The following is a 15,768-nucleotide window of genomic DNA, read 5'->3' as shown; positions in this document are numbered from 1 at the left end:
CTACTGTCCTGAACCTCACACACCTAAAAGACTTATTATTTTTTTACTAATTTCATTATTATTTTTTTAGAAGACTCCATGCCCAGTGTGGAGTCCAAAGCGGGGCTGAACTCACAACCTTGACATTAAGACCTGAGCTGAGATCAAATAGCTGGGCACTTAACGGACTGAGCCAGTTAGGTTTCCCTATTTTTTTAAAAATGATTTTCATAGTCTATGTAGGCTTCTCTCATCTTGTCCTGAAATTACCCTTTGAAATTCAAGGTCATAATATTCATTGGTACCTATAAGGTTCTAGCCTTAACATGTAAAAGCCACACCTAATGTGAAAACATTAACAATTAAAGAATAATGATAGCAGCCAATTCAACACTGTTAACTACTTATATGCAACTCTAAATGCTTTATACTATTTAAGTACTTGAAAATTAATGCTGACTTTTCAGCAATGATGCAAGACTGGACATATCCATCTAATTGTGCTTGCTCCTGAATCACCACTGTAACCACTCTTATTTTTAACCATCTTAAAAACTGTGGACTTGAGATATTTATCAATATTTAGTCCATGAAAAATTTTTAAAGTGTTTTCATTTAAAAGTAAACCCATTACATGGTTATATAAATAGCATTTTAATAAAAAATATATCAAAACAAAAAAATCCATGAAAAGTCCAGCATTTTTTTTCATTTTTGCAAATCTCTTTAAGATCCAACTTCATTGAACTCAGTCGAATCTCTTATCTACTTGTGCATTCAGCCTGTTGTTGAGCTATGTCTTGGTTCAAGTATATCGAGAAAAATCCCATCTCACACACAGACGGCTTTTTATGTGGACAAGAATGTTCCTCCAGCTTTTTCAGATCACGTATATTCTTCAATACTGCACCAAAAGCTGACAGTTTCCTAAAAGGTTAGTTGCAACATGGAAGCTTGATACAACAGCTATCTTTTTGCATTCTTCTATTAAAATCCATTGGTCTACCTGGCATTCTGAGTAGAGCTCTTATCAATTTGCATTGGTCATCAGAAAATATTGGTTCACGAAGTTATGCAGATCTTCCAAATACTGACATACTTTAGCAAACACCAACAATAATTAGTCAGGGGCACTTGGCTGGCTGTTGGTAGAGCATATGACTCTTGATCTCAGGATTGTTGAGTTTAAGCCCCATATTCAGTGTGGAGCCTACTTAAAAGATTTTTAAAATAATTACATTCATTAATATTTCCGATGAACTCAGAGATCTAGCAGTAGGATGCTATCAAACTTGGTTGCAGATACAAGTTTTCCAAAATCCTAATTTTGGGGGGAAGCTTAAATTTTATCACTAACAAATGTTTTTCTTTTCCTTGAAATGTCAGGAAGACGTAGTTGAGAAAAATGTTAATGATTTCTTCAAGTAATAATGATGTCCCAAGGGACCAGTTCAGTTTACAAGTCAAAAAATTATTTTTTTCTCAATGGCCATTGCTTTTTCCTCACTTAGGATATTTAAAAGATGTATACTAAAGGATTGAGATTTATTAATATTAACAACTCTCGTTATTTTATCAAGGACATTATGAGTTAAAAAAAAATATTGAGTGTTTCCAGCAGTGAAGAATACAATGATCAATGTAATGACTATCACAGTTTGAAGCCGTTGCCTTGATGGGTGCTAGGGTGCCAGCAGTTTTCCCAACCATTGCTTTTCTAACTGAATCTTTTATTGACATGAGACCATTAATTAGTAGAAACAAGCATAGCTGCTTAGCATTTTATGAGAAGTCCAGTCTTCTGAAGTCTTCAGAATGTAGTTTTTAAACTTGTAATAAAATACACATAAAAGTTACTATCTTAAGGACTTTTAAGTGTACAGTTCAATAGTGTTAAGAATACTCACACAACAGCAAAACTGAAACTATACTCTCATTAAACTCCCCATTTCTCCCTACTCCCAGAAATATATTATTTAAATGAATATGAACTATACATATAGCATGGAAATTTTATGAAAATAACAACACTTTCCTAGTAGCCATAAAGTAAAACCCAGAACCATTTCGCCTTCCATGCTTGCAATTTCCTGACCCTAGGAAAATGTTTGTTCTTCTTCTGAATGCAATCTGAAAATATTTACTTCTGACAGCTTGTTAAAATTTCTCCTTTTTAACACGCCCTTCTAAAATGTGCCCTGTTGTGAGAGTAGAAAATCAAACACAAACCATTATGATTTCATATATATTTTAAAAATAAATGTTTATTTCAAGTATGAAAAGTAATGTTTAAACATTATCCAAAAATTATGTCCAGCTTAACAAGTACAAAACAAAACTTCTGACAAAGTTTACAATTAGGTATAAAATACTTCAGAATATACTTTGACATTCACAGTGAGCATTTTTAAAAAATAAGTTTTGCTAATAAGCTTTAAAAATAAAAACATATTTACAGTCCCAGCCAAAATAAACAAGTACTTAACTGAGAACAGACCTCTCTCAGGATGGATAGTTAGCATTTCAAAATAAACAATGGTAAACTTTGTTCAATAATGTTGAAATTCAATACCTTGTGGTTTCCCTGACAAATACCATCCATTTCTTATGCCTGGTGCCCACGGGTAAGGTCCTCAAGCCATCTTAATTAAGTAATTTCAATGATATACATAACCTAAGTGGTAACTAAAATCTCTTGCGATTTTACCATGGCAATTCTGAGCATTTCTAGAAAAATATTCTGAACAGAAAATTTCTGGTGCCAATTACAGAACCATCAAAAAAATTAGCCTCAAAGTTATTTTAAAGGACTGCTACCAAGGCTTCTGCTTCTCTTTTCCATATACATCTTTTTGTAGGTTTGAAACATTGCTTTTGAATCTTTTACTGGATTTTGTAGTGTCTCAAATCCATCTGCACTGAAGCTTCTCTTGGAGAGTCTTGAATTAGCCAAAACATTATTATCTAAGGAAATAGAAATTTTATTTACTTTATTACTCAGTATTAGTGACTAATTTACAATCAATTAAAAGGGAGAGGGAAAACCTACATTCTTCTTTGGGATAAAATACTAAAAAAGTAATTTGATAAACTATGGCTTTTTACCTATTATACACAGGGTATCTTGCCTCTCTTTGGGGACTATTTTCTACTCTCATCCCATCTTCACAGCCCAGGGCTATTCTGTTCTACTACCATTTGCACACTATTATAGATGTGACCTTTTTAACAGCTATCTAAACTAGCAAAATAAAAAGTATATTATCAGCCAGTCCCAACCACTGAATGGAAAAGACAATTTTAACACTCTGCCCTTGCTATACATTAAGTATTCTAAGACATGTCTGTAGTTTTTCTGTTTTGTTAGACCATTTCAAGCATTGCATTAGCCTCATTATCTTTTTGATGGGCCCAGTTTTTCCTACTTCTTGCATTTCTAGATGTGCCTCTATTTCTCGGTAGCCATTCCTCCTATTTAGAATTCCCATGGTTTTCATCCCCACTCTAGCCATTCTTTTCTAGAAATAGTCTTGTTTTATCTTTTTCTGCTGCTCTAGCAAGTCAAGTATTTTGCCCTCTTGGTTCTTTACATGATTCAAATCCTTGTACATCCTCATTAGCTTTCTTTTATAATGTAATACTGATACCCCAGATGGGTCCCTAAGTCATTTTCCATTGGATTCTGTAACTTCTTCTTCTCTGTACTTTACTCTGACTTGATATGGTTTTACAACTTGCACCATCTACACTCCAATCTTTGCTACCAAATTTAGATGTATAATTATCCAAAAATGTTTCTTTGCATCTGTTTGGGAGTTCATGACATTTGTTTTTTCTCTCTCTTCACGCTGGTTCACGTTGTCCACCTCTTCATCTTGGTATTTGTTCTGTCTTTCACACTTTCCCTGAAGCTCATCAGGCTTTTTTAGATTACAGGTGAATTTTACTTGCCTTTACTTTTTGATTGAAATAAAACTGACATACAATATTAGTTTCAGGTACAACCTGGTAATTTGATCTTATACTTTTGACAGAGCTGTGACTTGTATCTTGGCTTTTCTCTACCCTGCTTCAGATCTCCTTGAGCTTGTGCCCCAATTTGTATTTTTTTCATCATGATTTTGAGTACTGATGTTTATTCAACTTCAGTTTATTGTTCATCCTATTTGTGGCTATCTTTATGTCATTCATTTAGCTCATGCTTATCTCTGGTCAATCTGTGCAGATATCCGTATTTTCAGATTCAGATTCCAATCGTGCCTCTGACCTTCTCTATGAGGTAATGTCTCTCCTATTTCCCAGGACCTTTCTTGCCCAATCTCCATGCCCACTTCCATCTTTCTCATTTTCAAATTCCTGTGTTCAACTTTAGAAGTGTTTTCTCCTCTCACAACTCTTAAAATTCATTTTCCCCTCTTTCAGATGTTTTCCTGTTCTGATTAAGAGTGCATTTCTTCCTTCGTTGAGTCTTCGATTCAACTTAGTGTTTTCCTATATGCATCTTTAATGTGTAGACTTCATTTCTACAGGCTTATAATATTTAAGCTCTCTTCTCAACTTTGTCACACTTCCTCTCTTTATTGTTGCTCATGGTGAAATTCTCCTTCCTCCATTTGCAAGAAATTCCATACTCTTTGTCTTTGCATATTCAATTAACCAAAAGGAAGATAAAACTCCTGAACCCTAGTTTCTAGTTCTCAATGCAAAACCCTAAAAACAAAGTCCATTCGTTCTATTAATTAAATCAGATGCTGAAAGCTTTGGTTTTTCTGGTTGGCCCTCAGCCCAAATCCCTTCACTGCAAAATGAAATTTTAACTAGGAGGTTCAGTCTCTTATCATCAAAATAATTGAAATTCCACACTTAATTAACTTTCAAAAGAAGGGATCCAGTTAAAGTGCCTATTCAGTTACTAGTCATGGAATTTCAGTCAAATGATCTAACCTCCCATTGATAAAATGGGGACATCCCCGTCTACCTGGATTTGAGAATTAAATGGATTAACTTGTAAATAACCCAACTCAAGAGCTGGCAAACAGGACATGGCCTACAGGCCAAGCCCAGCCTCTAATCCGATTTGGTAAAGTTTAATTGAAACATAGCCCATACTCATTCATTTATTGTTCTACTGCCATTTTCTCACTAGTGTCAGAGATAAGTATTTAGGAGATCTTATAATCTGCAAAACCTAGTATTTACTATCTAGTCCTACAGAGAAAAAGTATGCCAACCCCTTACCTAACTCATGGTAAGAAATATTTTCTTGTTAAGAGGAACTCCTTCCCCTCACCACAGTATGACAAAAATATCAAAAAATATCTTCCTACCACTCACACACACAAATATTGAATCACTACAAGTACGGATAAAAATCAAATTTCACAATAGTTTCATTAACTATAATCCAACTATAATCGAGTGCCCAATAAATAAAATAAAAACTTAAATAGATGATGATTTTACCTATTTCTTGGTTAGCTTCTGGCATCCTTTTCTCCTCAGTTACACCTCTTAACCAGTCTTCTTTTGTACTTTTTATTCCTGAAACTATTTAAATATTGATTTCAGATCTCTAGAAATTGCATTCATATCTCTTTTAGTACTATAATGAAGGAAAATCATATAAGCATAAAACAGACTTTAAAAAGTATTAAATAATATATTCACATATAACTCAAGTCTAAAAGAAGCCTGAAAACTGCCTTCTTCCATTTCAAACGCCCGAATCATAAACGGAAAAGGAGCTGCTTTAAAAGTTTACCTTCATTATGGAATTATGTTTCTCCTCTTAGGCTGAACAACAAATCTCAAGGTACTTAAGGGCACATGAGACAGAGAGTCATTCCCATTGCCCCCACCTACTTCTAATGTTCTTATTACACCCATGCCTCACTTTCCAAAGATCTATTTATAAAGCCAAGTGAAATCACCAATACTTTGCAAAATGAATTCTGAACTCTATTTTATCATATATCCTATCTCCTTTCAAGAAAAGGTAACTTATATTTACGTCGTAACTTTCTGTGCCCCAACAGATACCGTATCTAAACATCACAGGAGAAATTAAGATTGCCATTCAAATCCTTTAGTTCTCTAATCTGAATTTCTCAACACAATGTCTTATATGTAATAACCACAACCCCTACACGTTTCCTTACTATCACAAAAAATTAGTCCTCTATTTTCTCCTTCCCTCCTGGCACTACACTGAAAGTTCTATCATTCAGCAGCTAACTGACAGTCATGCTTATGCTCTGGCTTTGGTAACAACACTGGACAGTATTTCTTCCGTGGTCCTCCCATTTCAAGAGTAGACTACTGGTAATGCTTTAACTTTTGCGGTAACACAGTCACCAACTATTTTAAAGATGACAGTAAGATGAACCATTTCCATATGTATAAAAAGTTTTCACTAGTATGTAACGATTATCTCCTCATATTTAGACCAAAACTTCAAATTCACAGGACTTTGAAATCAAAAGTCCATATGAGAATCAACAAAACACTTGAAATAATGTATAACACTTTTCTAACAGCACAAAGAATGCTTTTCATAATATAGGCTTCTTGGTGCAAAGGGAAATCTTTGTATTTGGCAAACCTTACAATTTCATACACCTCATCATCATTACAGATCCAGGACAATTTACAGTAAGGGGGAGATAAACTTAAATACTGCCCAATGAACCATCAATTTAGAAAAACAAATACCAAGGAATGGCAAATGCATTTAAGCCTTTGCTAGCCACCCAGATAGTGTAAGTAGTGCTAACCCACTTGTTTACCTACAATGCCTTACAGTGTACCAGACCCCATGAAAAAAATCATACTAGACCTTGCACAGAGGCTTGCTCCTTCCTAGGACAAGGCTGCAGATCCTTCCAGTCATCAACAGAATTTGTATTCTTAATCAGTCCATCTGGACATAATTTAAATTCCAGCATATTTGGTTTTTCTGTGGCATCTTTCACAGGTAAGAGGCTCTGAGGTTTATCTTCTGGTCTCCTCTCTTTATTAAGCTTCCTGGGTGAACTGTCTAATTTTGTGAGACAAATGCTCTCATGCTCAGTGCATTTAAATGCAACTCTGTTCAGATACAGTTTCCTTTGATCCTTTGACTGAGGAGGCATTTGACTGAATTCCACTTCACTGTTTATACTGCTTAAACTTTTGTCTAATTTGCTTTTATCAATCCACATTTTATCAGCTTGCTTTCCACAAACTAGTCCCTTAACATTTCTTGAAATGTATGGTTTAGACTCCTCAGAATGGTGAATCTTGAGATTTTTACCATGGCTTGAACAAATATTTAAGGATTCTTTAGAAGTCTGCACACTGCTATTATGTCTCTCATTTGATTTCCCACAACTCCCTACTTGCATGGAAAGTTTACTGGGCTTCATGTATTGAGAATCACATGGTACATCTCTCACATAGCTTTTCTTTGATGCGTTGCTACCCACTGCTTCTTTGTGCTTCTGCCTTTGCAAATACTCCTTTGGTGTTAGAACTCTATTAATTTTAGATGAACTATCCTTAGAGCCTGAGGACTTAATATTTGATACTGCCTTTTCTTTAACCCTAGCTCTTTCATTTGTGATTGACGAAAAATTACATAATTTAAAGGAACCATCTCCCACATTTTTATTCTGCTCTCGTTTATCATATTTCTTCCTCTTTATCTTAGAATCAAGTATGCTCCCATCATCTAACTTCCTTTTTTCTGAAACTTTTTGTCTCAAGCCACCTGCTTTCAATTTTATTTTCTCTGGGGATACTGACTGTACCAAAGAACTATTCTTCATACGTAGATCTTTATTTTTATTTGTCAAAAAACCCACCTTTGCTTTTAATGGACGTGAGTTTTGTGCCAGGAGCTTCTGGTGCAGGCTCTCTTGAGAAAACTTTGTCATTTTACTACTGGTGTGAAAAGTTATCTCATGAAATTGTAGTTTTCCTTTTCTTTTGTGACTCTGCATGGAATCTAGTTTTTTATCACCTTTACATAAAAACTGACCTGGTAATTCTTGTTCTGTCTTCAGTGATTTGTGATGTTTTGTTTTGGGCATACCATTTGTATTTTTGCCTTGATCTATTTCAGGAAAATGGTTTTTCATATCTGGAAAAGTCAAAGGAATCTTCGTATTATTATTTAGAGGACTACTACAACCAACAGGGACATTTCTATCAGAAGTTCTTTCTCCTTGTTTATGACTGTTGATCTTCGAAGGAGAACACTGATCTTCCCCTTTTTCTTCCTTCGAAGTTGAGCTGTTGATGGAATTACACTGACACTGGGGTACTCCTTCATAAACCATAGATAGCCACCCCAATGCACAGCAATCGACATCATCTTTCTCTGAATCCATTAAGTTATCATCAGTCTTTCCATCTGTATCTGCTTGTGGGTCACACTGGTCGCTTCCTTCTTTTTTTACGGGTTCTTCTTTCTGATGTTCCGTCAACTTGTCTACCTCACAGACTTGACTGTCATGTTCAGGAAATAATTCTTTCATTTGATCTGAGTTTAATATTGTAATTTGTATTTGGTCTGTTAAGTCCTTGGAGTCACAACCAGTTTTATCACAAGTCTGATCCTTTGGGATGTGGTTTATTTGTTGAGCCACAAAACCTTCATGTGTGTTCACAGCTTCAATACCATAGGGAAATTCTTTTAAAAGTTCTGACAGCTGATCATGTAGGTATAAGACAGATGCCTTATCACTGAGAATCTCACTTCTTGCAGGATCTTGGGTAGTGTAACTGCAGGACGAGTCAACTTCCTGAGGACAACTATCCTGCTGAATAGAAGACGAACACACATCATTAGCCATGCTTTCTTTTTTAGTGATATGGTCCAAGCTGCTCTCCTCTAGAATTCCACTATCTGCTTTAACATACTTCAAAGATGTTTCTGGAGGTTGCAGAGATTCTGTCTGATCAGTTATTTTATGTGAAACATCTGTGCACTGTAAAAAATTACCATTTTGAAAACCAAAGTCTTTACTTTCAGTGAGGGTATCTATTTGTCCTTTTTGTTGTCCCTTAGTTGTCACTTGGTGATTGGGTAGAGATTTCTGTGGCTCAACCCTTTTCAAAGGAGGCAAGTTGAAGATCTTTGCTATCTGGGAATTGTAAGATGTATCACCTTCAACAAGAGAACAAATATTGTCAATATGTAACATATCACCACTAACAGTATCACTGTTCCTTGACTTACATGAGGCTTGCTCTTCACTCACAGAATAGTCGGTATCTGGTTCTGACTTGATATGCCTTCCTTGATTGCTATTAGGTGTGTCTTCTGAATTAGTTGACTCATTTTGCTCTTCCTTCTGAATTGGTGAGAACACCTTTGTGTTTGTTGTGGTACCTGCTACTGGTTCCTTAAGACTAGCTTTCAAAGGAGCAGTAACACTTGTATTTTCTGCCAACTGATTTTGCAAGCTACAAACACTGCCTTCTTTAATAACTGGATACAGTGTTTCAGGTACAGCTTCAGGTGTTATTCCTTTGGCAGACAATGTTTTCACATCTGAAAGAATTAAGGGTGACACTACAGCTACTTGAAGTTCTGTTCCCTTTGTAACAGTTGCACTGGAAGACTCATAATTCTGTACTACTGTTGACAAAGCTGTTTCTTGTAAGGTGTTTACTATCTTGTTCTGAGAATGTCCTACAACTGAAAATGGACTCTTATCACACGTTTCCACAGGCATTGAAACTCCAACTGCTGTTCTGTTTTTTGACTCATTATACTGTTTTTCCTCTGTAGGTTCTGAAGGCTGCTTTTTCCACAGAGAAAGACATGTTGCTAGCAATTCCATGGAAAAGTGATTGTCACTTTTAGAAGACACTCCACTTGTCGAGGATTTATGCTCAAGGCAAAAAGAGTTGTCTAAAACCTTGGCATTTATATTACAAGTACTTGAAGTTTCCATGGTTTTCAAAGTCGGTTGGTTACCAGTGATTTGGGTATTTGGGTTAATTTCAAAACTATGTGGTTTAGAACCCTGAATAGTTTTGCTCGCATTTTTTAATAATTTCTCCTGAGGTTTATCTCTACATGTAAGTAAACTGAGAATTAGCGTATTTTTATTTGGATATTTTGAAACATATTCCTCAAAGGATGTAGACTGAGGAACAGAAGGTGTTTCAGAATTTGTTGGCACATTTAGTTCAACGTTGACATTTCCTGATGAAATCTGGGTGTTATTTAATGTTGCCTGGGTAATCTCAAGAGTTGATGCCTTTAAAGAAGTCCTTACTTGCAAATCATGCAACTGGTCTGGCACTGGCAACTTTTCTGAATAAACAGAATTTAGTAAAACAGAATTCACTTGGTTACGATTTCCCCAATTCGGGTCCTGGATGTTGGAATTCATTGTACTGTGTGTTCTATGTGTTTCTTTTGCAGATTCTATCATGGATGGTGGTTTATCCTCTGGAGTCCCTAGGGTCACCTGTGGTCCAGACTGGATTTGGGCAGTTTGTTTCAGAGACAGTTCAGAATTTGGAGCTAATTCACTGTAAGAGGTATCAGTTGTTTTAATACAACCTGCTGCCATCAGAAGATTTTTATTAATTTTAATTTTCCTTGCAAGTTCTGAAAACTTCTTTTTTATTTCTACTAATGTTTTAATATCCCTCACTAACTTTTCTTTTGTGGCACTTGTGTCCAGTACTTGATTTGAAGTAAGATCACAAGAGTCTATTCTTCTCTCTTGATTATTTTGAGCAAGGGTCTGAACACCAGCCACAGAAGATCTAACAGGTTCATTAAAAGCCTGAGTGACATTGGTATTTACTTTCAAGTTACAGGAATTTCCAACTGTGCTGCCGTTTTCATTAAGGTTTTGCCAATGCTGTTGAAAGCTTCTAGAAAAGTCTTTCCTCATTTCAGGTAAGTGCATTTCTTGATTCTGAGGAATGTCCACAGAAGACTGTTTAATAACATGCTGAGTACTCTGCAAAGGCTGGCTTGTGTATCTACAGTCATACGGAGGTGGCGGAGGTCTTTTGTCAGTCTGAGCAACTGCATATTGATAGGACTGTATGGCTGCAGTCTGCTTTGACTGTAAAGTCCGTGGAGAATCTGGAGGGTGACTATTTTTAATATGCAATGATGTAGATGGCATAGGGTTTTGTTTCTGAAGAGTAGGCTCTTGCAAACAGCTTCGTGATGAGTAACTGTATTGCTTTGGAAGTGGTCTGTAATCTGGATAAGTCAGTCCACTGGATGTATACTGTTGTGCCCAATCAACCTGCCGTTCTGATAAAGATGGGTTAAGTCTTGGGGCTCCTTGATAAGTTACAGGAACTCTTGCAGAATTAGAAGGGATCATTTGTAGTTGCATAGAATAAGAATCTGATGTTACAAATTGATTCTGTAGTGCATGTATATTAGGTGTATTAGTTCCAAAACCAGTTTGATGGGACACAGTTGCCCCTGTATGAGAAAGCATAGAGTTCCTCATTGGTGAGTTCAACCACACATTTTGTGTAACTCCTGAAGACATTTGCAAATTGTGATTTAGTTGTTTGGATCCTTTAACATTTGCATATGTGATTCTTTCCACTGAAGTTTGTGAGGCCACAAGTGTCCCATTATGCATATCAGGAATAGGGATTTGCTGAGGAGTTGTATAATTTCTGATGTTTAGCAGTGGCTGTGAAACTGGATTTGGATTACCAAGAAACATACATGCTTCTTGGTTACTTCCAGGATAGTTTAAAGAATTTTGAGATGTTGTGTTAAGTGTATTTATTAAAGCCTGCTCCAAAAAAGAGGACTGCTTTTTAGGATACTGTGGTGGTAAGGTGACATTCTCTGGTTTTGCATTCCAATTCATTGTTGATTTGATGTAGCAGCAGTGTATTAAAAGTCAGTTGTTTTGAATGTCAGGGATCTGTAGGAAATAAAGATCTTTTATTAAAAATGTGTCTATGTAACACTTCCAAGAAAATTAGTTTACCCTATGTTATGTCTATCATAATTCCAGACACCTCAGACCAAAGATTCATCTTTAATTTGGGGAAGAGAAACAACGGAAAGAGCAAAGGAGGATGCAACAATATGGCAAAGACCAATAAAATTTCTGGGGTGTTTTACAGGAATTCATTCTACATCATACAGTTAGGATTTTGTTTGTTACACTGAAGTGGCAAATACTTTCTGTTGTTATTTATTTTAATAGGCTCTTTATTCTAAGTAACCCATGCTCACTGAAACAAAACAAAAAATTTCAAACACATGGTAAAAAGTCCTTATTGTCTATCCCCATTGTCTAACTCCCTAGGGGTGTCCACTGTTAGCTTCCCTTTCGGAAAATTTTATACATAAAAAACAAACACATAAAGAAAACTTTATCTTTTTGTCTGATTTTCATTACTATCATTGGGATACCTTATCATTTCACTACAAATATATTAACTTCATTGTCTATATAACATTAAAGTTTCTGAGTATATCCCCATTTAACCAGTCCTCTATTGGCTTACGTTTAAACAGTTCTCTATTTGGGTTTCTTAAGTCTCTGCATTTACAAACTATCCTACCCTAAGCATTCCTGTATTTATGCTTTTATATTTGTGGCTAAATGTTTCTGGAAATTCCTAGAAATGAAATCAATGTGTCAAAGGACATTAAAATTATTTATATAAATAGTGACAAATTGCCTTCGAAAAAGGTTAAAATAACTTAAACTCACTAACAGTATATTGATGAATCTAAAAATGGTCAAATCTATAACCATAATAAATGAAGACAAATTAAAATAACAAAATTAAACAAACTTAAGCATATTAACAGTACACCCCAAATACAGAATACACATTCCTTCTAAGCATACATGGAATTTTTGTCAATATGACCATATTGGTATCAATAGTCATATCAATATCAATGTCATATCAATAGTCATATCAATATGACTAGCTGAGCCATAAGCAAATCTCAATTTTCAGAGTATTACAGTAATTCAGATTAATTTACAGTAGACTCAATCTAGAAATTACAGGGGAAAAAAGTAACTAAGAAATTGCCAAATAACTGAGAAATAAGGAACGCACTTTATGCTTACACAGAGAGAAAAAGCGCTCTCTAGTGCCTCTTCATCTACTTATGATACCACGCCTACTGGATCAGAGCCCCACCCTTATGATGTCTTTTAACCTTAATTACCTCCTAAAGGCCTTATCTCCAAATAGTTACATTAGGAGTTAAGGCTTCAACCTATGAACAGGGAAAGAGGGACACGCAATTCAGTCCATAACATGCTCTTATACCCACGTTCACATACCACTTGACAATAATTCATAGCATAAATAAACGTATTTTAAGATTTTATTTATTTATTCGACAGAGATAGAGACAGCCAGCGAGAGAGGTAACACAAGCAGGGGGAGTGGGAGAGGAAGAAGCAGGCTCATAGCAGAGGAGCCTGATGTGGGGCTTGATCCCAGAACGCCGGGATCACGCCCTGAGCCGAAGGCAGACGCTTAACCGCTGTGCCACCCAGGCGCCCCTAAATAAACGTATTTTAAAAACAAGACTGGGAGGGGTGCCTGGTTGGCTCAGTTGGTTGAGCATGTGACTCTTGATCTCAGAGTTGTGAGTCTGAGCCCCACGTTGGGTGTAGAGATTACTTAAAATCTTTAAAAAATTAATTAATATAAAATAAAATAAGGAAACAATCCCCCACATTTACCTAAGAATAATAACACAAGGAAAGAAATGACAGAGTGAAATAAACAAAATAATGAACACGAATGTAGAGATTCAACTAGACAGAAGGTGATTCTTTAAAAAGAATAAAAATCAGTAAGCCTCTGACAAAACTGATCACATTTTATTTTATTTTTTAAAAAGATTTTATTTATTTATTTATTTATTTATTTATTTATTTGACAGAGCGAGACAGGGAACACAAACAAGGGGAGTGCGAGGAGGAGAAGCAGGCTCCCCCCAGAGCAGGGAGACTGATGCGGGGCTTGATCCCAGGACCCTGGGATCATGACCCGAGCCGAAGGCAGACGCCTAATGGCTGAGCCATCCAGGCGCCCCATGATCATGACATAGTAAAAGTGTAATATTGGCAGGGGCGGGGGGGGGGGTGGTGCCTGGGTGGCTCAGTTGGTTAAGTGGCCAACTCTTGGTTTCAGTTCAGGTCATGATCTCAGGGTCCTGGTATCAAGCCCTGCATCAGGCTCCGTGCTCAGCCAGGGAGTCTGCTTGCGGATTCTCTTTTTCCCTCTCCCTCTGCCTCTAGCCAGCTTGTGTGTACTCTCTCACTCTATAAAATCAATCAATCTTTAAACAAAGTGTAATACTGGGAATAGGTTACCACTAGACCCTACAGATGTTAAAATAACATTATTTTGAATCATTTTATTCCAATACATTTCAAATTTAGGTGGAACAGAGAAGTTCTTCGAAAAATACACCTAACCAGGAAGAATACTGATCTCCTTAAAGAAGTGCCATTGATAACTAAGTATCTTCTCACAAAGAAAATGCCAGACCCATATGGCTTTGCTGGAGTATTCTAGCAATCATTTATGAAAGAAATAATCCAATATAACAAAGGATAAAAGAGAGAACACTTCAGAGCTCATTCACTGATGCTGTCATCCAAAAGCTGAAAAGGAAAATTAAGAAGCCAATCTCCTGCAAAAACGTAAAAGCAAAAATCCTAAACAAAATGTTAGCAAACCAAATGGGGTCACATATAAAAAGGATAACCTTTGACCAAATTGGGGTTATTTCAGAAATACTAGGTCATTTGAAAATTAATTAAAGCAATAACACAACAATAATTTTTTAAAATGCTAAGTTCCTTTCAACACATGCAAGAACCTCTGATAAAATTCAACATTCATTCATTTGAAGAAAACTGTATCAAACCAACAACAGAAATTTCCTTAGATACATGGTAACTTTAAACATTTAGATTGACAATAAAACATACACCACTATTGCCCCTTCTATTCATCACTGTACTGGAGATCCTGGGAAGTATAAGAATTAGGAAGGAAAACATAAAACTAACTATTCACAGAGGTTATGTAGAAAATCCAAAACGATCTACAGCTCTTTGAGATCTATTAAGTTATGGGTCATAGTGTTCTCACTAAGAGGAAAAACAAGACTGAAGAAGGCATGTATGCTTCTGGATTAAAAACAGATCCCAGAAAAACTGAACGGGAAGAAATCAGAAAGGGAGACAAACCATGAGAGACTCTTAACTCTAGGAAGCAAACTGAGGGTTGCTAGAAGGGAGGTAGGTGGGGGAATGGGGTAACTAGGTGATGGGCATTAAAGAGGGCATGTGACGTGATGAGTACTGGGTATTATATGCAACTAATGAATAACCGACTCTCCATCTGAAACTAATGATGTACTATAATTGAATTTAAAGAAAAAAAAAAATGAAAGAAAAAAAAGAACATCTCCCAGAGAGATAGATCTGTGTACTCCTCACATGCCTTCTCCCAGGAAAGGAAGACACAACTGACTGGGGGCACCTGGCTGCTTCAGTCGGTAGAGCATGAGACTCCTGACCTTAGGGTCATGAGTCTGGAGTCCCATGTTGGGGGTAGAGTTTACTTAAAAGATAAAAAAAAATAACACACAACTGAATGATCAGGCAGATGCATAATACAAAGTAGCACTTCTACTAGAGTTAATGATGACTAATAAATTCTTAGTTCTTATGCATACTTGGGGTGAGAGGTTGTTATGGAGTAAATTGTGTCATTCCACCACCAAATTCGTATGTTGAAGCTATG

General features: G+C 36.1%; 1 protein-coding gene across 4 annotated transcripts in view; it reads right to left on the bottom strand.

The window, feature by feature from the left end:
• Positions 1–2,223: 2,223 nt before the first annotated feature.
• The window catches only part of RESF1 (retroelement silencing factor 1), a 29,745-nt gene continuing 16,200 nt past the window's right edge, over positions 2,224–15,768 (bottom strand). For all 4 annotated transcript variants that reach the window (XM_040642311.1, XM_040642313.1, XM_040642312.1 and 1 more), the window contains 3 exons: positions 6,815–11,888; positions 5,443–5,526; positions 2,224–2,943 (listed from right to left, as the gene is read on the bottom strand). In XM_040642311.1, coding sequence (XP_040498245.1) covers positions 2,777–2,943; positions 5,443–5,526; positions 6,815–11,831 — 5,268 coding nt within the window. In that variant the 5' untranslated portion in view covers positions 11,832–11,888 and the 3' untranslated portion in view covers positions 2,224–2,776. The remainder of the gene's footprint in view (positions 2,944–5,442; positions 5,527–6,814; positions 11,889–15,768) is intronic.

The sequence above is a fragment of the Ursus maritimus genome, unplaced genomic scaffold (assembly GCF_017311325.1).
Source record: "Ursus maritimus isolate PB19 unplaced genomic scaffold, ASM1731132v1 scaffold_26, whole genome shotgun sequence".
NCBI classification, from domain to species: Eukaryota; Metazoa; Chordata; class Mammalia; order Carnivora; family Ursidae; genus Ursus; species Ursus maritimus.
Note: the sequence above shows the minus strand (reverse complement) of the source record. Positions and strands in the feature narration are given on the sequence as shown.